The sequence below is a fragment of the Chiloscyllium plagiosum genome, unplaced genomic scaffold (genome assembly GCF_037043375.1).
Source record: "Chiloscyllium plagiosum isolate Xiang-an unplaced genomic scaffold, Cpla_swu_hap1 HiC_scaffold_28, whole genome shotgun sequence".
Taxonomy (NCBI): Eukaryota; Metazoa; Chordata; class Chondrichthyes; order Orectolobiformes; family Hemiscylliidae; genus Chiloscyllium; species Chiloscyllium plagiosum.
Window position 1 is genome coordinate 53,018,902 of NW_028270166.1, and position 27,669 is coordinate 53,046,570.

General features: G+C 44.1%; 1 protein-coding gene across 1 annotated transcript in view; it reads right to left on the reverse strand.

The window, feature by feature from the left end:
* Nucleotides 1-27,669, reverse strand: part of LOC148142759 (uncharacterized) — a 107,065-nt gene that overhangs the window by 13,906 nt on the left and 65,490 nt on the right. The window contains exon 4 of the mRNA XM_087976211.1: nucleotides 1,184-1,283. Within this exon, the coding sequence (XP_087832337.1) occupies nucleotides 1,184-1,283 (100 nt within the window). The remainder of the gene's footprint in view (nucleotides 1-1,183; nucleotides 1,284-27,669) is intronic.

Genomic DNA, 27,669 nt, shown 5'->3' on the forward strand with positions numbered 1-27,669 from the left:
GAAAAGGGTGTGGAAAAGTTTCTTTTCTTCCTCGTTAATAATCAGTGGCTACTGTGTAATACAAGAAGCAGAATGTTTAGAGGGGAATTGAGTAAAAACGTTTCATCCAGGAGGTGATGGATATCTACAACTCACTGTTTAAAAGATTGGCAGAGACAGGAACCCTCGAGACATTGAAGAACTATTTTAATGGGCTCTTGAAATGCCATAGCACCCAAAGCTCCTGGGTGGGGATGTGGTTTGGGGTGGTGCTCTTGTGGCATTGTGTAGATATCATTCCTATCTTTGGGGCATGGGATCCAGTTCAGGTTCTTCCTGCTTCAGAAGATAGTCATAAGTCTGTCTGAATAGATAGATTAAAACACCAAGAAATGCAAATTCTTTAAAATGGTCATGTGCTGAGCGAGGACATCTGGGTTTGAGTTTCACTTGTGTCAGACAAATGTCATCATGTGTCAGAATATGTTGATTAAAAATACCTGGAAGGCTGTGGGCTAAGTGGTAGAAAATGGGATAAGAATAGATGGCTGATTTATGACTTGGGCAGAGACAAAGGGCATTGTCGTGAATACTCTATTGAGCCAGCTTCACAGATGATGGCTATCTGAGTTATTGTATAACCTAGGTTCAGTTCTTCCTTCCCTATCCTAAAAAGAATGAACAATTGCAGACCTCAATCCCTGACTTTGTGAACATTGAAAAATGCCAATGTTTGAAGCAAGATGTTGGATGTATTTACCAGGCATGGGAAATGATTCCTGATGAAGGGCTTTTGCCCGAAATATCGATTCTTCTGCTCCTTGGATGCTGCATGATCTTCTGTGTTTTTTCAGTCCCACACTCACGTCTCTGATATCCAGCATCTGCAGTCCTCACCTTTTCCTCCCACATAGGAAATGTTTATGCATATGAACCCAGCCCACAAGTTCACTCATCTTACACATAGAAATATTCTATTCAGAAAGCAACACATGTGTACGTGCAAACAGCACATGATTATAGCTTCAAACATGCAAATGCTGATGCCTTCATTATAATTGTAAGGAGAACTGTTTCACGGCATATTGAGGACAAAGTGCCAGTTTGTGGAAAGATGAATCAGACTTAGTTGTATAGTTTAAAGTTTATGTATTACAATTTCAGAATGTTTCATTTCTGATAAGGAACATAAAGGATGACTTACCTGCTTTCTTTTCACCTTTTGCATGTTGTGTGTCAGTACGCGATTTGGTTTCCTTCAAACTGTTGCCAAGAGTGACAAATTTTGAAGTTCCTCCCAGAAGCTGTACAAAGAAAACCAATTATTCCCTTACTATAATAACTCGATACCTCCCATAATATCAATTGAAAGAACATAAGAGATTTCAAGACACAAATATTTATTTTAAAAAACAGTATAAAGCGTTTGATAAGATTCCCCATGTTAGGCTGATGGAAAGAGTGAAGTCGTATGGGGTCCAGGGTGGATGAGCGAGATGGATAGAGAACTGGCTGGGCAACAGGTGACAGAGAGTAGTAGTGGAAGGGTAAATGGAAATCAATTTTTGAACAGATTTGTAGCTCAGGTAGACATTTCGGATGTAAGTCTGCTCACTGATCTGTAAGGTTTGTTGTCAGACGTTTCGTCACCACACTAGGCAACATTATCAGTGATTCTCTGGTGAAGTACTGATGGTCCGTTCTGCTTTCTATTTATGTGTTTAGGTTTCTTTGGGTGGGTGATGTCATTTCCAGTTCTTTTTCTCAGAGGATGGGAGATGGAGTCCAAATCAATGTGTTTATTGATAGAGTTCTGATTGGAATGCCTTGCTTCAAGGAATTCTTGTGTGTATCTCAGCTATACCTGTCCTGGGATGGATGTATTGTCAAAGTGGTGTCCTTATTTGTCTGTATGTACTAGTGATAGTGGGTCATATCATTTTGTGGCAGGTTGATGTACCTGCATTGTGGTAGTTAGTTTTCTGCCTGTTTGTCTCATGAGGTTTTTGCTTCAGTCCTTGCAAGGTATTTTGTAAATGACATTCGTTTTGCTTGTTGTTTGTCACGGGATGTTTAAGTTAATTCGCCGCTGTTTCAGTGCATTGTTAGGTTTGTGGGCTACCGTGATGCCAAGCAGTCTGAGTAGGCTGGATTTTATTTCGGAGATCTTTTTGTTGTAGGGTAAAGTGGCTAGGGTTTCTGGGCATGCTGTGTTTGCTTATTTGGGTTTGTTGCTGAGGAATCGGCAGACTGTGTTTACTGGGTACACATTCTTCTTGAATACAATGTATAGGTATTTCCCTTCTGCTCTTCGTAGTTCCTCAGTGCTGTAGTGTGTGGCCGCTCATTGAAATAATGGCCGAATGCAGTTTCGTTTGTGGGTTTTAAGATGATTGCTTCCATTGTTCAGTATTTGGTCCGTGCATGTTATTTTCCTGTTGATACACGTTTGAAGTTCCCCATTGAGCGTTGGCTCTACTATGACATCTTGGAATGGCAGATTGTTGTTGTTGATTAGATTGCAAGAGCGACATGCCCTTGTGAAATTGAGGCATAAAATTGGCAAGATTAGGGAACCAAGGATGACAGGTGAAACTGTGAGACTAGCTAAGAGGAAATAGGAAGCAAACATAAGGTCTAGGTGATTGAAGACAGACAAAGTTTTGGAAGAATATCGGGAATGTAGGACCAATCTGAAATGAGGAATTAACAGGGCTAAAAGGGGTCATGAGATACCTTTTAGCAAAAAGGGTAAAGGAAAATCCCAAAGCCTTTTATTCATATATAAGGAACTAGAGGCTGATGAGAGAAATGGCTAGCTCACTCAAGGACAAAGGAGGAAAGATATGTGTGGTGTCAGAGAAAATGGATAACATTCTCAATGAGTACTTTGTGTCAGTGTTCTCCGAGGAGAGGGACATGACGGATATTGAGGTTAGGGATAGATCTTTGAGTACTCTAGGTCAAATCAACATAAGGAGGGAGGAAGTGTTGGGTATTCTAAAAGGCATTGAGGTAGACAAGTCCCCAGGTCTGGATGGAATCTAGATCAGAGTGGTGCTGGAATCAGGTGAATCCTGATGAAGGCCTTTTGCCTGAAACATCGATTTTCCTGCTCCTTGGATGCTGCCTGACCTGCTGTGCTTTTCCAGCACCCATCTGATCTAAACTCTGGTTTCCAGCATCTGAAGCCCTCACTTTTGTTTGGATGGAATCTATCCCAGGTTACTGCAGGAAGCGAGATCAGAAATAGCTGGAGCCTTAACAGTTGCGGCATCCTTAAACACTGGTGAGGTCCCGGAGGACTGGTGAACTACTAATGCTGCCCCTTGTTTAAGAAGGGTAGCAGGGGTAATTCAGATCATTATAGACCGATGAGCCTGACATTCGTGGTAGGGAAACTACTGGAGAAGATACTGAGGGATAGAATTTAGTCCCATTTGGAAGAAAATGGGCTTATCAGTGATAGGCAACATGCATTTTGTGCAGGGAAGGTCATGTCTTATCAACAGAGTGGAATCACAGTTTGTGTGTTGCCCCCCAGGTGCCAGGATTTGTTATGTCTTGGATCATGTTTTCGGATTCCTTGAGGGGGTAGTGGGAGCAGCTCCAAGTCATGGTCCACAGAGGCATTAATGACATAGGTAGGAGAAGGGATTGGGATTTAAGGCAGAAATTCAGGGAGTTGTGGTTGAAACTTAGAGCTCAAACAAACAGAGTTGTTATCTCTGGTTTGTTAACCATGCCACGTGCTGGCGAGGCGAGGAATAGGAAGAGAGAGGAGTTGAACACAGGGATGGTGCAGGGGGTGGGGCTCAGATACTTGGATAATTGAGGCTCATTCTGGGGTAAGTGGGGCTTCTACAAATGGGATTGTTTACACCTGAACCTAGGGATACCAATATCCTGGGAGGGAAATTTGCTCATGCTGTTTGAGAGAGTTAAAACTAATTCAGCTGGGAACCTGAATTGTAGCACCACTGTACATGAGGGTGAGAGCAGTGAGGTCATAAATAAGAGTTCAAGGTCGAAAGAATGTACCGGCAAGCAGGAAGGTGGTTTGAAGTGCATCTACTTCAACCCCAGGAACATCCGGAATAAGGTGGGTAAACTTACAGCATGTGTTGGTACCTGGGACTTCAATACTGTGGCCATTTCGGAGACATAGATGGAGCAGGGGCAGGAATGTTGTTGCAGGTTTCAGGGTTTAGATGTTTCAGTAAGAACAAGGAAGATGGTGAAAGAGGGGGAGATGTGGCATTGTTAGTGAAGGACAGTATTACAATGGCAGGAAGTGATGGAACAGCATTAGCTACCCTCCAGTCTTACGGCACCTCACTGTGGCTGTCGATGACACACATAATCTCTGTTCAGTGCCCCTAGATTGCCAGAATACCCTGGGATCCAACTAATGAGCTCCTGAGGATTAAGCTACCTCTATACGTTTGAAGAGTTCCAGCACCATCTCTTCTCTGTTGTGGAATCTTTCCAAAGCATCACTATTTATTTCCCATATTCCCAACTGTTCATGAATTTCTCCACAGTAAATTCTGAAGGGAAATATTTGTTAATATCCTAACCATCTACTCTAGTTCCACACCTAGACGGCATTGTTGATTTTTACAGGCCTCTATTCTTTCCTTATTTATTGTTTAGCCCTTGTGGAACTTTGTCAAAAAGCTCCTGAAACTTCAAATAAACCATATTCCCCCACCCACCATGCCCCTCCCTCATTCTTAACTATTCTACCAATTATTCTGCCTATAGCCATACCAACAAATAAAATCAAGCAGGCTCATAGAAAGAAATATCTTTTATAAAACATGTCTCCCATTGTTCCTAAGAGTCCTGTTATTCTTTATTGTCATATCCTTTCTAATACATTCCAGCACATTTCAAACTTACTGTTAGGCTAACACCATTTGGTTTCAGAGTATTTGCTCAAAGGGTTTTGGGTGTCCCTTGTGTATCAATCTGAAAAAGGTTGCTGACAGGTTCCTCGGGTAGTGGAGAAGGCAAATCAAATGCTGGCATTTATTTCAAAGGGAATGGAGAATAAAAACAGGGAGGTGTTGCTGAAACTATACAAGGTACGAGTCAGGCCACACCCAGAACGTTCTGAACAGAATAATTGCATTGAAGGCAGGCGAGAGAAGGTTCACTAGACTGATCTTGACAATCAAGGGCTTTGCTCATGAGAAGATCATGAATGGATTGAGTTTGAACTCATTGGAGTTGAGAAGAATGTGTGAAATATTTCATGAAACATTCAAGATTCCAAAGGGTTTTGACAGGGTAGATGCCTGGAAGTTAGAAAATAGATTAGTGCTCACCATGGCCTTTTTGACCATGATGTTATTCCAGTCGAATACCATCTGCCTGCAAATGGTCCATATTGCTCTACTCGCTATATGTTCAGATGTCTGTCTAAATGCCATTTGAAAACTTTGCTAACATTTCTGCTTCTACAGTCTCCCAAGGCACTTTCTATTCTTTACATAAATAAAAATTCTTGCCTCAGGCATTTAAACATTTAAACATTTCCGTCTCACCTTAATCCTGTGCACCATTGTATTTGATACTTGCACATTCAAAAAGAAATTTCAACTAATCACATTATCCTTGCCTCTCCTAATTTTATATTCCTGTACCTGGTCACCCCTCAGTCACTTACACTCTGACAAAACAATCCAAGTTTGTCCAATCTCACCAGAAAGCTAACACACTCTCAAAACATTGAACACAGGCAACATTCTGGTAATCTGCTTTTGCATCCTTCGGATGAGAGGGAAAACATATAAAAGAGACCTAAGGGGCACCTTTTTCACGCAGAGGTGGTACGTGTATGGAATGAGCTGCCAGAGGAAGTGGTGGAGGCTGGGACAATTGCAACACTTAAGAGGCATCTGGATGGGTATATGATTAGGAAGGGTTTGGAGGGATATGGGCCGGGTGCTGGCAGGTGGGACTAAATTGGGTTGGGATATCTGGTCGGCATGGAAGTGTCTGTTTCCATGCTGCACATCTCTATGACTCTAAGTTGACCACAGTGTTACGTGCATTAGTCAGAGGTAAAATGTAGGGGAATGGATACTCTTCAGAGGGTCTTGTTGGGCCAAATAGCCTGTTGCCACACTGTAGGGAATCTAATCTAAAGACAGTGATGAGGAGTAATGTGTTCACTCAGAGGATCGTGAATCTGTGGAATTCCTTACTGCAGAGGGCTGTCAAGGCTGGGTCTTTCAGTATGTTTACAGTAGAAATGGCCACATTTTACTTAAGCAGGGAAACAAGGGTTACATGGAAAACACGGGAAAGTAGAGTTTGGGATCATCAGATCTGCCATGATCTCATTCAATCGCAGAAATACCTGATGGGCCAAATGGCTTAATTCCACTTCTGTGTCGCATGATCTTCGCTTAATCAGTTTCAACCTCAATAAAAGATTGTATAATATTATGGTTCTGTGCTCACAGAACTCGTTTATAATGAGATTATTAGACATTTATCATTACACAGCATTTGATCCAGAATAGCCCATTCTATGTTGTGATAGAAAACCATCTCAGAGATAATCTCGGATTCCATCCGTTGCAGTTATCCAGTTGGGAATGAGACTCCTATCACACGTAGTAACTTTCGTGCCCTTGCTACAAGTACATCTAATTTCCTGACTGAAATCATATTTGCATGACCATCACTGGCTGGTGCCTGCACAAGAATTTCTACTAATAGTTGCTGCCCCTTGTTGTTTCTCAGCTTCAGCCAGAAAGAATCTGCATTTTGATTTTCCAATCCACATGGCTGTCTCACTAATACACTGACTGCATCTGTTCTTCACAACACAACTTGACTTCACTTGGTTTTTTGCCTATTTTGCCTAAATCCAGACAACCCTTTGATATTCAATCCCTACAAACCATTGGCCTTGATTTTTATGTCCTTGTTGTCTACAGGAATAGTGCCAGTAGACTGGAGGATAGCAAATGTGGTTCCCTTGTTCAAGAAGGGGAGTAGGGATAACCCTAGTAACGATAGGCCGGTGAGTCTCACTTCTGTTGTGGGCAAAGTCTTAGAGAGAATTGTAAGGGATAGGATTTATGAACATCTGGATAGGAATAATGTGATCAAGGATAGTCAGCATGATTTTGTGAAGGGCAGGTCGTGCCTCACAAACCTTATTGAATTCTTTGAGAAGGTGACTAAGGAGGTAGATGAGGGTAAAGCGGTAGATGTGGTGTATATGGATTTTAGTAAAGCGTTTGATAAGGTTCCCCATGGTAGGCTACTGCAAAAAATACGGAGGTATGGCATTGAGGGTGAGTTGGAGGTTTGGATTAGGAATTGGCTGGCTGGAAGAAGACAGAGGGTAGTAGTTGATGGTAAAGGTTCATCTTGGAGTGCAGTTACTAGCGGTGTTCCGCAAGGATCTGTTTTGGGACCATTGGTGTTTGTCATTTTTATAAATGATCTGGAGGAGGGGCTAGAAGCTTGGGTGAGCACGTTTGTGGATGATACAAAAGTCGGTGGAGTTGTTGACAGTGAGGAAGGATGTGTCAGGTTGCAGCGGGATATAGATAAGTTGCAGAACTGGGCAGAAAGGTGGCAAATGGAGTTCAATGTAAGTAAGTGTGAAGTGATTCACTTTGGTAAGAGTAACAAAAAGATGGGGTACTGGGCTAGTGGTCGGATACTTGGTAGTGTGGATGAGCAGAGGGATCTTGGTGTCCATGTACCTATCGCAGGTAAATAGTGCGGTGAAGAAGGCATATGGCGTACTGGCTTTTATTGATAGAGGAATTGAGTTCCGGAGCCCTGAGGTCATGATGCAATTGTATAAGACTCTGGTGCGGCTGCATCTGGAGTATTGTGTGCAGTCTTGGTTGCCATACTATATGAAGGATGTGGAGGCACTGGAACGGGTGCAGAGGAGGTTTACCAGGGTGTTGCCTGGTATGGTAGGAAGATGGTATGAGGAAAGGCTTAGGCACTTGGGGCTGTTTTCATTGGAGAAAAGAAGGTTTAGGGGTGACTTGATAGAGGTGTACAAGATGATTAGGGGTTTAGATAGGGTTGACCATGAGAACCTTTTTCCACGTATGGAGTCAGCTATTACGAGGGGGCATAGCTTTAAATTAAGGGGTGGTAGGTATAGGACAGATGTTAGGGGTAGGTTCTTTACTCAGCGAGTCGTGAGTTCATGGAATGCCCTGGGCTAGTGTAGGTTAGGTGGGCTTGGATCGGCGCAACATCGAGGGCCGAAGGGCCTGTACTGTGCTGTATTTTTCTATGTTTTCTACGTTCACTTTCCAGCCATGGTCATTCTGCAGCTGCACCTTCATATTGACAGTTCAATCATATCAGATCATTTCAGATAATACTGTCATTCCACCTGCCTTGTCACAAATGCAAGGAGTGATTCAGTGATTGTGGGGGTAAAGGGACAATCGGTGTGTTACAGAGATAGCAAATCGTATAGGGATTCTGAGATGTTACAAAGTTAAGCACCGGTTGAGAATAGTAGTGGGTGAAAGGACTTTAGGGATTAGAGGAAGCTACAGAGATAGTGGTGGCTAGATTAAATTCCAGAGATAGAGCTGGGTGTTGGTAGAGAGTGGCAGACAACCTGAAAGGCAAAGATAAGAGCATTTTAGAGAGAAGACAATTGTATAAACTAGAGCAACGAACAAATATATGGAAGGTTGTGGAGACTGAAGAAGTTTACAGGTATCAGAACAAAGAGCAAAGAACAAAGAAAATTACAGCACATGAACAGGCCCTTCAGCCCTCGAAGCCCACGCCAATCCAAATCCTCTGTCTAAACCTGTTGCCTATTTCCTAAGGATCTGTATCCCTCTGCTCCCTGCCCACTCATATGTCTGTCTAGATGCATCTTAAATGACACTTTCGTACCTGCCTCTATCACCTCCACAGCCAATGCATTCTGGACATCCATGACCCTCTGTGTAAAGACCTTTCCATGCATATTTCCCTGAAACTTTTCCCCTCTCACCTTGAACTCGTGACCCCGAGCAATTAATCCTCACTCTGGGGAAAAAGTTTTTTGCTATCCACCCTCTCTCTATCTCTCATGATTTTGTAGACATCAATCAGGTTCAACCCCCATTTTTCTCATGAAAATAATCCTATTCTACTCAACTTCTCTTCATAGCAACTGCTCACCATACCAGGCAACATTCTGGTGAACCTTCTGGTGATGCGGCAACCAGAACTGTACACAGTACTCCAAAGTCCAATACAACTCTGACATTCCCTGCCAGCTCTTATACTCAGTACCCGGTCCGATGAAGGAAAGCATGCCATATGCCTTCTTGACCACTCTATCGAACTCCATTGCCATCTTCAGGGAACAATTAACCTGAACACCAAGATATCTCTCTACATCAATTTTCAACAGGCCTTTCCATTTACCGTGTAATTCGCTCTTAAATTGGAACTTACAAAATGTACCACCTCACATTTGCCCAGATTGAACTCCATCTGCCATTTCTCCGTCCAACTCTCCAATCTATCTATATTCTGCTGCATTCTCTGACAGATCCCTTCATTAACTGCTCCTCCAACAATCTTAGCGTCGCCTGCAAATGTGCTAATCAGAACACCTATATCTTCCTCCAGATCACTTATGTATATCATAAACAACAGTGGTCTCAACACTGATCCCTGTGAAACACCATTTCTCCATTTTGAGAAACTGCCTTCCACTCCTACTCTCTATGTCCTGCAGACCAGCCAGCTATCTATCCAACCAGCTAGCAAACCCTGGACCACACACAACTTCATTTTCTCCATCAGCCCACCATGAGGAAACATATCAAACACCTTACTGAAGTCCATGTATGTGGCACTTATAATACTTCTCTCATCAGTCACGTTTGTCATTTCCTCAAAGATTTCTGTTATGTTGGTAAGACATGACTTTCCCTGCACAAAACCATGTTGCCTATCACTGCTAAGCCCTTCTCAATGTCACCCCATCCCTCAATATCTTCTCCAGCAGTTTCCCTACCACTGACATCAGGCTCACCGATCTATAATTACCTTGATTATCCCCTGCTGCCCTTCTTAAACAAGAGGAAACATTAACAATTCTACAGTCCTCCTGGACTTTGCCCGTGTTCAAGCTTGCTGCAAAGATATCTGTTAATGCCCAGCTATTTCCTCTTTTATTTCCCTCAGCAACCTGGGATAGATCCCATCTGGATCTGGGGACTTGTCTACCTTAATGCCTTTTAGAATATTCAACACTTTCTCCCTTTTTATGCTGACTTGACTGAGAGTAGTCAAATATCTATCTCGAAACTCAGCATCCATCACGTCCCTCCTCTCGGTGAGCACTGATGCAAAGTACTTGCTAAGACTCTCACCCATATTTTTCTGACTCCAAGCATAACTTTCCTCCTTTTGTCCTGAGCGGGCCAAAGCTTTCTCTCGTTACCCTCTTGCTCCTTCTGTGTGAATTAAAAGGCTTTGGAATTTTCCTTAACCCTGTTTGTTAAAGATAATTCATAAGCCCTTTTCATCCTTGTAATTTATCATTTCAGATTGGTCCTACTTTCCTGACATTCTTCCCAAGTTTTGCCAGTTTTTATCGCCTTGACCTTATGTATGCTTCGTTATTCCTCCTAGCTAGTCTCACAATTTCACCTGTCATCCATCGCTCCCTAATCTTGCCAGTTCTATCCCACATTTTCAAAGGAACATGTCTGTCCTACATTATAATCAACCTCTCTTTAATAGCCTCCCACGCATCAAATGTGGATTTGCCTTCAAAAACCTGCTCCCAATCCACATTCCCGACTTCCTGCTAAATTTTGCTATCGTTGGCCTTCCCCCAATTTCACACTCTTCCTTTATGACCACACTCATCTTTGTTCAAAAGTATTCTAAAACTTACGGAATTGTGATGACTATTTCCAAAGCACTCCCCCACTGAATGTTCAACCACCTGGCCAGGCCCATTCCCCCAAACCAGGTCCTTTCTGGCCCCTTCCCAAGTTGGACTATTTACTCTCTGCTCTACTGAAACTTTCTGTGTGCTCCCTACAAATTCTGCTCCATCTAGACCTTTAACAATAAGTGAATCCAAGTCATTTTTGGGAAAATTAAAATCCTCTATCATCACCTTGCTGCTCCTACATCTTTCCATAATCTGGTTACATATTGTCCCTCTGTCTCACACTCATGGTTGGGAGGACTGTAGTACAGAATCGGAAGCTTCATGGGTCTGGAGAAAGTAAGTCAGGTATGGATGTTTGTTTAGGCTGGAGAGCTTTACACAAGGGGGCGGCATGGTTGCTCAGTCATTAGCACTATTGCCTCAAAGCACTTGGGTCCAAGATTTGATTCCAGCCTCGGGCGACTGCCTGTATGGAGTTTGCACATTCTCCAAGTGTCTGCGTGGGTTTCCTCCAGGTGCTCCAGTTTCCTCCTACAGTCCAAAGATGTGCAGGTAAGATGAATTGGTCATGCTAAATTGTCCATAGTGTCAGGTGCATTAGTCAGAGGGAGATGGGTCTTGGGTGGGTTACTCTTTGAAGGGTTGGTGTTGACTTGTTGGGCCAAAGGGTCTGTTTCCACACTGTAGGGAATCTCATCTAAAAAAACCTCATAGAGAGACTTGTAGAAATTTGGACATTAGTGACAGCATGGGTTTCAGACACTGACATACATTGGAGGAACGCAAATAGGCCTGACAAATGGAGAGTGAAATAGGGACTGGAGAAGTTTGCAGTTCGGGACTGGAAGACATTACAGATGTAGGGAGGGTTATGGAGAGTGGTGGAGGTTAGAGATAGGAAGGCTGCAGAGACTGCAGGGGATCACACTGAGAGGGAGGTTTCTAAGAACAGGGGAAATTAACAGATATAGAGACAGTACAGTTCCTGAAGAGGTTTCAGCAATCAGGTGATTTCAAGGTGCAAGGAAATGTTACAAAGAAAGGGATGGTTGTAGTGATCATAAGAACTTACAAAGAGACAGAGGTCTTTCAACACTGTAGGATGGTATGTAACAGAAATAGGAAGGGTTTAGCAACCAAAGGAAGTTACAAAGATCGGGAGGGTTGAAGGTATTGGAGCAGGTTTGACATATATGGAATGTTCTAGGCTTTGTAGAAGGAGGTTACAGTGATAGGGAGCCCTGCCAGAGTTTGAAAAGTTTACACAGATAGGGAGGGTTGTGGGGACTGAAGAAGGTTTTGGAGATAGGGAGTTTATAGATAAACAGCGAAAGAGGATCAGGTAATAATGAAGCCTGTGATCATTCTTTTCTGCGTTTCTTCAACGCAGTGGTTAGCACTGCTGCCTCACAGCGCCTGAGACCCGGGTTCAATTCCCGCCTCAGGCGACTGACTGTGTGGAGTTTGCACGTTCTCCCCGTGTCTGCGTGGGTTTCCTCCGGGTGCTCCGGTTTCCTCCCACAGTCCAAAAGATGTGCAGGGTCAGGTGAATTGGCCATGCTAAATTGCCCGTAGTGTTAGGTAAGGGGTAAATGTAGGGGTATGGGTGGGTTTCGCTTCGGCGGGTCGGTGTGGACTTGTTGGGCCGAAGGGCCTGTTTCTACACTGTAATGTAATCTAATCTAATGAGCCTCCCCCACCATTCAATATGATCATGACCGATCATCTAACTCAGTACAATGTTCCTGCCTTCACTTCATATTCTGATATTGTAGTGACTGGTGGCACTTTGTGATACAGAGGGCTGCAGTAACTGGAAAGTATTTAACAGAGATAGGGAGGACTGTGGAGGCTGTAACAAGTGTCAGACTGAGGAAGGATTTTACAGAGAAACAGAGGTATGTCGGAATGTAACGTGGTTACAGTCACAGGGAGGATTATGGGAGCTCATGTAGGTAATGGAAATAAATTGTGTCATCATGTCTGGAGGAGGTTAAGGTTTGTACCGATTGAAGGAGATTACATGCAAAGGGAGGGGAGTAGGGATCGGCGAAGTTTGCAGTGATTGAGTGTGATTTAGAGACAGGAGGAGTTGAAAGTCATCTTTGGACTGCAGGGACTAAATTATGTGATAAGGAGAGTAACTCTGGATGGTGTCCAGAGACAGTGAAGATTCTAATAGCTGGTGGGGGTTATAAAGGAAGGGAGGTTTTTTTTGCAGAGATAGGGGAAGGTGTCATAGATAGTGAGGTTCGTAAGAGCATAACATGGTTACATAGAACATAGAACATAGAAGAATACAGTGCAGTACAGGCCCTTCGGCCCTCGACGTTGTGCCGATCCAAGCCCACCTAACCTACATTAGCCCACTATCCTCCATATGCCTATCCAATGCCTGCTTAAATGCCCATAATGAGGGAGAGTCCACCACTGCTACTGGCAGGGCATTCCATGAACTCACGACTCGCTGAGTAAAGAACCTACCCCTAACATCTGTCCTATACCTACCCCCCCTTAATTTAAAGCTATTCCCCCTTGTAATAGCTGACTCCATACGTGGAAAAAGATTCTCACTGTCGACCCTATCTAAACCCCTAATCATCTTGTACACCTCTATCAAGTCACGCCTAAACCTTCTTTTCTCCAATGAAAACAACCCCAAGTGCCTCAGCCTTTCCTCATACGATCTTTCTACCATACCAGGCAACATCCTGGTAAACCTCCTCTGCACCCGTTCCAGTGCCTCCACATCCTTCCAAAAGTATGGCGACCAAAACTGCACACAATACTCCAGATGCGGCTGCACCAGAGTCTTATACAACTGCAACATGACCTCAGTACTCCGGAACTCAATTCCTCTACCAATAAAAGCCAGTACACCATATGCCTTCTTCACCGCACTATTTACCTGGGTGGCAACTTTCAAAGATCTGTGTACATGTACACCAAGATCCCTCTGCTCATCCACACTACCAAGTATCCGTCCATTAGCCCAGTACCCCATCTTTTTATTACTCTTACCAAAGTGAATCACCTCACACTTACTTACATTGAACTCCATTTGCCACCTTTCTGCCCAGTTCTGCAACTTATCTATATCCCGCTGTAACCTGCCACATCCTTCCTCACTGTCTACAACTCCTCCGACTTTTGTATCATCCGCAAACTTGCTCACCCAACCTTCTAACCCCTCCTCCAGGTCATTTATAAAAATGACAAACAGCAAAGGTCCCAAAACAGATCCTTGCGGAACACCGCTAGTGACGGCACTTCAAGATGAACCTTTGCCATCAACTACTACCCTCTGTCTTCTTCCAGCCAGCCAACTGCTAATCCAAACCTCCAACTCACCCTCAATGCCATACCTCCGTATTTTTTGCAGTAGTCTACCATGGGGAACCTTATCAAATGCCTTACTAAAATCCATATACACCACATCTACCGCTTTCCCCTCGTCCACCTCCTTAGTCACCTTCTCAAAGAATTCAATAAGGTTTGTGAGGCACGACCTGCCCTTCACAAAACCATGCTGACTATCCTTGATCACATTATTCCTATCCAGATGTTGAAGAAACGCAGAAAACGCAGAAAAGTACTCAGTACTCACAGTGACCGAATTGTGGTCACTGTCCCCAAAGTGCTCACCTACCTGGCCTGGTTCATTACCCAGAACCAAATCCAGTATGGCCTCACCTCTTGTTGGCCTATCTACATATTGTGTCAGGAAACCCTCCTGCACACATTGGACAAACACTGACCCATCTAACGAACTTGAGCTATAGCTTTCCCAATCAATATCAGGAAAGTTAAAGTCCCCCATAACAACCACCCTATTACTTTCACTCTTCTCTTGAATCATCCTCGCAATCCTTTCTTCATACGTAAGAAGGATTTTTTTTCCAGCCTGGAAAGGATTGCACTGACAGAGCTGGCTCAAGGGGCTAATAATTCTTTTTCACAGATAAGGAGTGCTATAGGGTCTGAAGAAAATTACACAGATAGGGACAGATATAGGATTAAAGGCAAATACAGAAACATGGAGGGTTGTATTGGTCGGAGGAGTCAACTGGGATAGGCAGGACTGTAGGGGTTTACAGAGATAGGGAAGGTACTATCTACTGGAGAAGGCTGCACTGATTCAGATTGGAGAAGCTGACAGGGATAAAGAGTTTTCTGTGGACCAGTGGAAATTACAAACAAGATGGTGATAATGAAGCCTGGGACCTTTCTCTTCTGTGTTCTTTGCCCAGTATTGTAACATGTGGGGTCCTCAGTCATTGACTATAGAAATCCTCTACCTCATCCCTCTCCTGTTTATTGTGAGTGAACTTACCGTGCTGCAGGACTGAGTAAAGGATCCAGACCTCTCTCTCCAGCTGACATACAGGAGGCTGGAAGAACACAGTAAACCAGGCAGCCTGGCTTGTTGTGTTCTCCCAGCCTCCTGTTTGTCTGCTTTGGATTCCAGCATCTGCAGATTCTTTTGTCTCTCTCCATCCCTCTGGCTGACAAACCGCCTTCACAGAGGCAATAGACGAGACAAGAGTTGGGAATTCTGTTGAGTCAGGAACTCCTTGACAGCAATAAGGAGGGCTCTGGAGGCTACACATGATTAAAGAGATAGAACAAAGAACAAAGGAAATTAGAGCACAGGAACAGGCCCTTCGGCCCTCCAAGCTTGTGCTGATCCAGATCCTCGATCTACAACTTGCACGTATTTTCTACGGCTCTGTATCCCTTTGCTTCCAACCCATTTATATTTCTGTCAACTACATCTTAAATGATGCTATCATGCCCACCTCTACCACCTCAGCTGGCAACGCATTCCAGGTACTCACCACCCTCTGCGCAGTGACCTTGCCACACACATCTTCCTGTAAACCTTTCCCCTCTGACTTTGAACTCGTGACCCCTAGTAATTGAGTCCCCCACTCTGGGACAAAGCTTCTTGCTATCCACCCTGTCTATGCCTCTCTATCAGGTCCCCGCTCAACCTCCGTTTACTTGTGAAAATAATCGTCTTCTACTCAACCTCTCCTCATAGCTAGCACCCTCCAAACCAGACAACATCTCAATGAACCCTCTCCAAATCATCCATGTGGCGACCAGACATGTACACAGTATTCCAAATGTGGCCGAAACAAAGTCTTATACAACTGTAACATGACGTGCCAACTCTTTATTCAATACCCCGTCCAATGAAGGAAAGTATGCCTTGTGCCTTCTTGACCACTCTGTTGACCTGCATTGCCACCTTCAGGAAACAATGGACCTGAACACCCAGATCTCTCTCTCTACATCAGTCTTCCTCAGGACTTTTCCATTTAGTGTATAGTTTGCTCTTGAATTGTATCTTTCAAAATGCATCACATCACATTTATCAGAATCAAATTCCATCTGCCATTTCTCCACCCAACTCTCCAATCTATCTATATTCTGCTGTAATCTCTGACAGTCCCCTTCTGTATTTGCGACTCCACCAATCTTAGTGTTATCTGCAAACTTGTTAATCACACCATTGATATCTTCCTCCAGATCATTCAGTACAGATCCTTGTGAAACACCACCAGTCACAATTCTCCTCTTTGAGAAACTCCCTTCCACTGTTACTTTCTGTCTCCTGTTGCCCAGCCAGTTCTACATCCATCGATCTGGGAACCCATGCGACTTCAACTTCTCCATCAGCCTACCATGGGGAACATTATCAAATGCCTTAAAAAGGGATGGATTCAGGTACTGGAGAAGGCTGCAGAGACAGGAATGGTTTTTGCGATTGAATGAAGTTAGTAATACTGCAGACACTGGGTAAGGTGAGTAACAGTTGTTCAGACTGAAGGAAGTTCCAGATAGAGACAGCTGTCGGGGCTGAAGTTGGACTCAGCAATCAAGAGGGTATCACTGTTCCATGGATGGTTTTCATGGCTTTTGGAGGTTACAGTGTTAAGAAGGTTAATAGTGACAGGAGGAGGTAGAGTTAAGGAGGATTGTAGTGACGGGAGAAGTTCACAAAGGCAGTAGAGATTGCAGAGACTGGATGAAATTGCAGACATGGGGAGGAATTGGTGGCTTCAGAACACTATAAAAAGGGAGGGTTGAAGGATTAAAGCAGGTTTCACAGACAGGAAAGGCGATAGGGACAGGAGGAGTATATACAGACAGGGAGGTCAGTAGGGATGATAGAGGGTCACAGAGGTCATGAGGCACTGTCTGACAGGAAGCAGGACTGTTGTAGACACTGGAGAAAGTTACAGTGATGTCATGTGCTGTAAGGGGCTAGAATAAGGTGCACAGATGGGGAGGTTGGTAGAGGCTGCAGAATGACAGAAGACAAGATGACAGAAATAGGTATTATTGTAGTGACTGGAGGAGGAGATGGCAGAGATTGGAAATGTTATGGAGATTGAAGTAATTTACAGAGATAGGAAGGGTAATCAGCATTGGAATAGGTTTCAAATGTACTGAGGGATTGTTGGGAGAAGAGGGAGCTCACAGAGATAGGAAGTTTTTTTATGCATTTGTGGGACTTGGGCATAACTGGCTGGCCTGCATTGATAGCCCATCACTCCTTGCCCTTGAGAAGGTGGTGGTGAGATGCCATCTTGAATTGCTGCAGTCCCCTTGCTGTGGGTTGACCCACAATGCCGGCAGGGATGGAATTCCAGAATGTTGACCCAATTTCTATAAAGGAACGACAGTATATTTCCAAGTCAGGGTGGTGAGTAGCTTGGAGGGGATCTTGCAGGTGGTGGTGTACCCAAGTACCTGCTGCCCTTGTCCTTCTGGATGGAAGTGGTCGTGGATTTGGAAGGTGCTGTTGAAGGATCTTTGGTGAATTTCTTCAGTGCCTCTTGTAGATAGCACACACTGCTGCCACTGAGCGCTAGTGGTGGAGAGATTGAATATTTGTCGATGTGATGCCAATCAAGCAGGTTGCTTTTTCCTGGATGGTGTGAAGCTTCTTGAGTGTTGTTGGAGCTGCACTCATCCAGGCAAGTGGGGAGTATTCCATCGCTCTCCTGACATGTGCCTTGTAGATGGTGGATGGTCCTTGGAATGTCTCGCCACATGTCGTGCTCAATTTCCCAGTAACCCTAACCCTCTACATTGGGGAGACTGGGTGCCTCCTAGCAGAGTGCTTTAGAGAACATCCCTGGGACACCCGCACCAATCAACCACACCACCCCGTGGCCCAACATTTCAACTCCCCCTCCCACTCTGCCGAGGACATGGAGGTCCTGGGCCTCCTTCACCGCCACTCCCTCACCACCAGACGCCTGGAGGAAGAATGCCTCATCTTCCGCCTCAGAACACTTTAACCCCAGGGCATCAATGTGGACTTCAACAGTTTCCTCATTTCCCCTTCCCCCACCTCACCCTCTAAACTTCCAGCTCAGCACTGTCCCCATGACTTGTCCGGACTTGTCCTACCTGCCTATCTCCTTTTCCACCTATCCACTCCACCCTCTCCTCCCTGACCTATCACCTTCATCCCCTCCCCCATTCACCCATTCTATGCTACTTTCTCCCCACCCCCACCCTCTCTAGCTTATCTTTCCACACTCCAGGCTCACTGCCTTTATTCCTGATGAAGGGCTTTTGCCCAAAACGTCGATTTCGAAGCTCCTTGGATGCTGCCTGAACTGCTGTGCTCTTCCAGCACCACTGATCCAGAATCTGGTTTCTGGCTGCAATGACTTCCAATGGGAAACTGTCATGAGATGTATTCCCTGGGGTTTGTTGTGAAACTGAAGGGGTCTATTCAAAGTTCAGGAATTCGTTTCAGGAGGAGACTAACATAGTCTGGGTCTGCAAGGACTCCATATGTAAAACTCTGGATGGGGAGGGGGAGTGCATGAAGAATTTCCACAATGTTCCTCTCATCCTGATGGCTACATTTGTGTATGGCTGCATCGAGCTGTGTGTACACCCTCAGTACCCTAACGCCAAGTGTCATCTGGACTGAGGCTCGATCTGTCCTGGATTTTGCAAAGAATGGGACTGACCTTGCTGCCGCAGAATGCTCCAAATGGTTAGTCTGTTCCTGTCACCAGTCCTTGGTTGAGAAATCTGCCTAGACAAGCACCTTTGACCACCAGTCCTTGTAGTGCCCTTGATACCCTGGGGGGGGTGTGGATCCTGTCACATGGTTTTTGAGCAGGCTGTCAAAGCAATTTGGCAGAATGCCTCACCACCAAACCTTTCTGACAAGCAGGAGAAAATGAGGACTGCAGATGCTGGAGATCAGAGTCGAGAGTGTGGTGCTGGAAAAGCACAGCAGGTCAGGCAGCATCTGAGGAGCAGGAGAATCGAGATTGTGCTTGACCTGCTGTGCTTTTCCAGCACCACACTCTTTCTAACAGGCACCAAGCCATCGTTTGGCTGGTGATGTGAAGGACACTAGATGTGAGATTCTTTATATCTGCCTGGTCAGTCTGTGTTACCACAAGCTGCTGTTGAAGTGACTTCAGGAGGATGAGACTGTCACACATCTCCCTCTGGGATGTGCTTTCGCAAAGGATATCTGAAGAGAGATGTAATGGATTTGTCGAGATTTGTCCCGAGCAGCTCCGTGACACAGGACTCTGTGCTCTGTGGTGTGTTCCCTCAGATACGTGTAAACTGGTCCCAGTACCCAACATTGTTCAGAAATGCAGTTAGATTCATTGTAACTATCGAGAAGTCAAACCCCACTGTCATTTTCTTCTTTGTCTGCAAAACCTGTTGAGATCTGAACTTCTTTAGTAATTGTACGTTCATAACAATTTGCTTCATGTAAGATTAGATTAGATTAGATTACTTACAGTGTGGAAACAGGCCCTTAGGGCCAACAAGCCCACACCAACTCGCTGAAGTGTAACCCATGCAAACCCATTCCCTTACATTTACCCCTTCACCTAACACTACGGGCAATTTAGCATGGCCAATTCACCTAACCTGCACATTTTTGGACTGTGGGAGGAAACCGGAGCACCCGGAGGAAACACGGGGAGAATGTGCAAACTCCATACAGACAGTTGCCTGAGGTGGGAATTGAACCCAGGTCTCTGGCGCTGTGAGGCAGCAGTGCTAACCACTGTGCCACTGTTGGCAGTCAACAGTTCTACAAAAATTGAAATAAATATGCAGAAGATAACTGTTGCTTAAATATAAGTATTGTGCAATGAGTCAGCTCCTTTAGAAACTCAGACTAAGGCTGTGATGGACTCCTTTTGACTGCAAAACAAGTATCAGACTTTTTCCTGTGGGCATTTGAGATTCAGTTTTCAATGTACCTTTCAAGGTTTAAAAGTACAGATATAAAAGCAATGTAAAAAAGCATATTTTTGCAAAAAATAATCTCAACAACAGTTCTAAATCAATTTACATTTAATCTTATTACTGGGACATGAGCAAGGTGAGAGAGAGCAGCATTCACAGCTGTGCTGCTGTGAGAGTTCTCCCACAGCACTGTTCATTGAGGATTGACAGGATTGTCAGACAGCAGCTGTCAAAAAACAGCAATATGTGTCCACAAGAGGGCAATGTGTGTCTGGGAGGGGATTCTACACGTGATTTTCCCCCATACTCAGTGTCTTGACTTTCTTGGAAGAGGATCTGTCACTGTTATTCCTGTGATGTGGAGAGAGGAGGCAGTCTTATTAAGTATTCCACTACTCTCGCTGTCTTCTTCCATTGAGGGCCCAGGATAGACAGTGGGTTCCCTTCCCTGACGGACATTCATGAACTAGTTGAATTTTTATGACAATCCAGTCAGTTTTCATGATCACTATTTCTGAGAGTCTTTCACACAAATTATCAAATTCAATTAACTCCATTTCACGACCTCCTTTACCCTTTGAAATTTATTTTCCAGAGAATGAGAGAGGTATGTTTATCAACAAGGATTCCAAACAGACATCCCATCAAGATCTGAGAGTGAGACAATTCATCAGGATTTCAATGTTTGCCTATTTTGGGGTTGGAAAGGAATTCAAACATGAGTGTGACTGGAAACGCACCGAGACACAGACACCCAATGAGTGTTCCAGTGAACTGACTGTGGACAGGTCTTGACCCAGTTCCACAGCCTGACTGGCATCACAACATTCATGGTGGGGAGAAACTGTATCCTGTCCTGTGTATGGATGAGTAGTCAGCTGGTCCTCCCATATGGAGAGATATGAGGACCCCTGCACCATGGAGTAACAATGAAAATGTAGGGACTGCTGGGTCATAGGTCATAGGACATAGAACATAGAACATTACAGCGCAGTACAGGCCCTTCAGCCCTCAATGTTGAGCCGACCTGTGAAACCCATCTGACCTACACTATTCCATTATCATCCATATGTTTTTCCAATGACCAGTTAAATGCCCTTAAAGTTGGTGAGTCTATTACTGTTGCAGGCAGTACTCTGAGTAAAGAACCTTCTTCTAACATCTGTCCTAAATTTATCACCCATCACTTCATGCTAGCCATCACCATCTGAGGAAAAAGGCTGTCAGTATCCACCCTTTCTAATCCTCTGATCATCTTAAATGTATCTTTTAAGTCACCTCTCAATCTTCTTCTCTCTAACAAAAACAACATCAAGTCCCTCAGCTTTTCCTCATCGGACCTTTCCTCCATACCAGGCAACCTCCTTTGCATCCTTTCCAATGCTTCCATCGCAGTAATCTGCTCGACAACATTGCCTTTTTTCAGTGTGAATACTGACAAAAAATATTCATTTAGCGCTTCTCCTCTCTCCTTGGACTCCATGCACTGCTTCCCACTACTGTCCATAAATGGCCCTAACCTTAATCCAGTCATTCCTATTTTCCTGACATACCTTTAGAAAGCTTTAGGGTTTTCCTTGATTGCACCTGCTGAATACTTCTCATAGCCCTTCCTGGCTTTTCTTTAGGTCCTTCCTGGAAAACTTGTAACTCTCAAGCATCCTTAACTGGGCCTTCACGTCTCATCTTTACGTAAGTCTCCTTCTTACTCTTGACAAGGGATTCATTTTCTCCAGTAAACAACGGCTCCCTCACTTGACCACTACCTCCCTGTCTGACAGGAACATGCTTACCAAGAACATGCAGAAGCTGTTCTTTGAACAAGCTGCACATTTCAATAGTTCCCATTCCCTGCAGTTTCCTTCCCCATCCTATGCATCCTAAATCTTGCCTAATCACATCATAACTGCCTTTCCCGCGGCTAATAAATTTTGCTCTGTATTACATCTTTCCATCATGAGAGGAAGCGTAATCGAATTATGGTCACTATCACCAAAGTGCTCATCTACCTCCAAATCTAACACTTACCTACTTCACACATCATTTACTATTCACCTGCACCTCCACACACATCATTTTCTAATCATTTGCAAACTCCACACACATCATTTACTATTCACCTGCACCTCCACACACATCATTTACTATTCACCTGCACCTCCACACATATCATTTACTATTCACCTGCACCTCCACACACATCATTTTCTATTCACCTGCACCTCCACACATATCATTTTCTATTCACCTGCACCTCCACACACATCATTTTCTATTCACCTGCAACTCCACACACATCATTTACGAATCACCTGCACCTCCACACACATCATTTTCTATTCACCTGCACCTCCACACACATCATTTACTATTCACCTGCACCTCCACACACATCATTTTCTAATCACCTGCACCTCCACACACATCATTTTCTATTCACCTGCACCTCTACACACATTATTTACTAATCACCTGCACCTCCACACACATCATTTTCTAATCACCTGCACCTCCACACACATCATTTACTATTCACCTGCACCTCCACACACATCAATTTCTATTCACCTGCACCTCTACACACATCATTGACTAATCACCTGCACCTCCACACACAACATTTTCTATTCACCTGCACCTCCACACACATCATTTACTAATCACCTGCACCTCCACACACATCAATTTCTATTCACCTGCACCTCTACACACATCATTTACTATTCACCTGCACCTCCACACACATCATTTACTATTCACCTGCACCTCCACACACATCAATTTCTATTCACCTGCACCTCTACACACATCATTGACTAATCACCTGCACCTCCACACACAACATTTTCTATTCACCTGCACCTCCACACACAACATTTTCTAATCACCTGCACCTCCACACACATCATTTACTATTCACCTGCACCTCCACACACATCATTTACTATTCACCTGCACCTCCACACACATCATTTACTAATCACCTGCACCTCCACACACATCATTTTCTATTCACCTGCACCTCCACACACATCATTTACTATTCACCTGCACCTCCACACACATCATTTACTAATCACCTGCACCTCCACACACATCATTTACTAATCACCTGCACCTCCACACACATCATTTACTATTCACCTGCACCTCCACACACATCATTTACTATTCACCTGCACCTCCACACACATCATTTACTATTCACCTGCACCTCCACACACATCATTTTCTAATCACTTGCACCTCCACACACATCATTTTCTATTCACCTGCACCTCCACACACATCATTTACTATTCACCTGCACCTCCACACACATCATTTTCTATTCACCTGCACCTCCACACACATCATTTTCTATTCACCTGCACCTCCACACACATCATTTACTATTCACCTGCACCTCCACACACATCATTTTCTATTCACCTGCACCTCCACACACATCATTTACTATTCACCTGCACCTCCACACACATCATTTTCTATTCACCTGCACCTCCACACATATCATTTACTAATCACCTGCACCTCCACACACATCATTTACTATTCACCTGCACCTCCACACACATCATTTACTATTCACCTGCACCTCCACACACGTCATTTACTATTCACCTGCACCTCCACACATATCATTTACTAATCACCTGCACCTCCACACACATCATTTACTATTCACCTGCACCTCCACACACGTCATTTACTAATCACCTGCACCTCCACACACATCATTTACAATTCACCTGCACCTCCACACACATCATTTTCTGATCACTTGCACCTCCACACACATCATTTACTAATCACCTGCACCTCCACACACATCATTTACTAATCACTTGCACCTCCACACACGTAATTTTCTATTCACCTGCACCTCCACACACATCATTTTCTATTCACCTGCACCTCCACACACATCATTTTCTAATCACTTGCACCTCCACACACATCATTTTCTATTCACCTGCACCTCCACACACATCATTTACTATTCACCTGCACCTCCACACACATCATTTACTAATCACCTGCACCTCCACACACATCATTTACTATTCACCTGCACCTCCACACACATCATTTACTAATCACCTGCACCTCCACACACATCATTTTCTATTCACCTGCACCTCCACACACATCATTTACTAATCACCTGCACCTCCACACACATCATTTACTAATCACCTGCACCTCCACACACATCATTTTCTATTCACCTGCACCTCCACACACATCATTTTCTAATCACTTGCACCTCCACACACATCATTTTCTATTCACCTGCACCTCCACACACATCATTTACTATTCACCTGCACCTCCACACACATCATTTTCTAATCACCTGCACCTCCACACACATCATTTACTATTCACCTGCACCTCCACACACATCATTTTCTCATCAACTGCACCTCCACACACATCATTTACTATTCACCTGCTCCTCCACACTCATCATTTTCTATTCACCTGCACCTCCACACACATCATTTCCTAATCACTTGCACCTCCACACACATCATTTACTATTCACCTGCACCTCCACACACATCATTTACTATTCACCTGCTCCTCCACACTCATCATTTTCTATTCACCTGCACCTCCACACACATCATTTCCTAATCACTTGCACCTCCACACACAATATTTACTATTCACCTGCACCTCCACACACATCATTTTCTATTCACCTGCACCTCCACACACATCATTTACTATTCACCTGCACCTCCACACACATCATTTTCTATTCACCTGCACCTCCACACACATCATTTTCTATTCACCTGAACCTCCAAACACATCATTTACTATTCACCTGCACCTCCACACACATCATTTTCTAATCACCTGCACCTCCACACACATCATTTTCTATTCACCTGCACCTCCACACACATCATTTACTATTCACCTGCACCTCCACACACATCATTTTCTAATCACCTGCACCTCCACACACATCATTTTCTATTCACCTGCACCTCCACACACATCATTTACTATTCACCTGCACCTCCACACACATCATTTTCTATTCACCTGCACCTCCACACACATCATTTTCTATTCACCTGCTCCTCCACACTCATCATTTTCTATTCACCTGTACCTCCACACACATCATTTCCTAATCACTTGCACCTCCACACACATCACTTACTATTCACCTGCACCTCCACACACATCATTTTCTATTCACCTGCACCTCCACACACATCATTTACTATTCACCTGCACCTCCACACACATCATTTTCTCATCACCTGCACCTCCACACACATCATTATCTATTCACCTGCACCTCCACACTCATCATTTACTATTCACCTGCACCTCCACACACATCATTTACTATTCACCTGCACCTCCACACACATCATTTACTATTCACCTGCACCTCCGCACACATCATTTTCTATTCACCTGCACCTCCACACACATCATTTTCTCATCACCTGCACCTCCACACACATCATTTTCTATTCACCTGCACCTCCACACACATCATTTCCTAATCACTTGCACCTCCACACACATCATTTACTATTCACCTGCACCTCCACACACATCATTTACTATTCACCTGCACCTCCACACACATCATTTACTATTCATCTGCACCTCCACACACATCATTTTCTAATCACTTGCACCTCCACACACATCATTTACTATTCACCTGCACCTCCACACACATCATTTTCTATTCACCTGCACCTCCACACACATCATTTACTAATCACTTGCACCTCCACACACATCATTTTCTAATCACCTGCACCTCCACACGACATCATTTACTATTCACCTGCACCTCCACACACATCATTTACTATTCACCTGCACCTCCACACACATCATTTACTATTCACCTGCACCTCCACACACGTCATTTACTATTCACCTGCACCTCCACACACATCATTTTCTATTCACCTGCACCTCCACACACATCATTTTCTATTCACCTGCTCCTCCACACTCATCATTTTCTATTCACCTGCACCTCCACACACATCATTTACTATTCACCTGCACCTCCACACACATCATTTTCTATTCACCTGAACCTCCATACACATCAGTTACTATTCACCTGCACCTCCACACACATCATTTTCTAATCACCTGCACCTCCACACACATCATTTTCTATTCACCTGCACCTCCACACACATCATTTACTATTCACCTGCACCTCCACACACATCATTTTCTAATCACCTGCACCTCCACACACATCATTTTCTATTCAACTGCACCTCCACACACATCATTTACTATTCACCTGCACCTCCATACACATCATTTTCTATTCACCTGCACCTCCACACACATCATTTTCTAATCACCTGCACCTCCACACACATCATTTTCTATTCACCTGCACCTCCACACACATCATTTACTATTCACCTGCACCTCCACACACCTCATTTTCTAATCACCTGCACCTCCACACATATCATTTTCTGTTCACCTGCACCTCCACACTCATCATTTACTATTCACCTGCACCTCCACACACATCATTTACTATTCACCTGCACTTCCACACACATCATTTTCTATTCACCTGCACCTCCACACACATCATTTACTATTCACCTGCACCTCCACACACATCATTTACTTTTCTAATCACCTGCACCTCCACACACATCATTTTCTATTCACCTGCACCTCCACACACATCATTTACTATTCACCTGCACCTCCACACACATCATTTTCTATTCACCTGCACCTCCACACACATCATTTACTATTCACCTGCACCTCCACACACATCATTTTCTAATCACTTGCACCTCCACACACATCATTTACTATTCACCTGCACCTCCACACACATCATTTACTATTCACCTGCACCTCCACACACATCATTTTCTATTCACCTGCACCTCCACACACATCATTTACTATTCACCTGCACCTCCACACACATCATTTTCTATTCACCTGCACCTCCACACACATCATTTACTATTCACCTGCACCTCCACACACATCATTTTCTAATCACTTGCACCTCCACACACATCATTTACTATTCACCTGCACCTCCACACACATCATTTACTATTCACCTGCACCTCCACACACATCATTTTCTATTCACCTGCACCTCCACACACATCATTTTCTATTCACCTGCACCTCCACACACATCATTTTCTATTCACCTGCACCTCCACACACATCATTTACTATTCACCTGCACCTCCACACACATCATTTTCTAATCACTTGCACCTCCACACACATCATTTACTGTTCACCTGCACCTCCACACACATCATTTTCTAATCACCTGCACCTCCACACACATCATTTTCTAATCACTTGCACCTCCACACACATCATTTACTATTCACCTGCACCTCCACACACATCATTTTCTATTCACCTGCACCTCCACACACATCATTTACTATTCACCTGCACCTCCACACACATCATTTTCTAATCACCTGCACCTC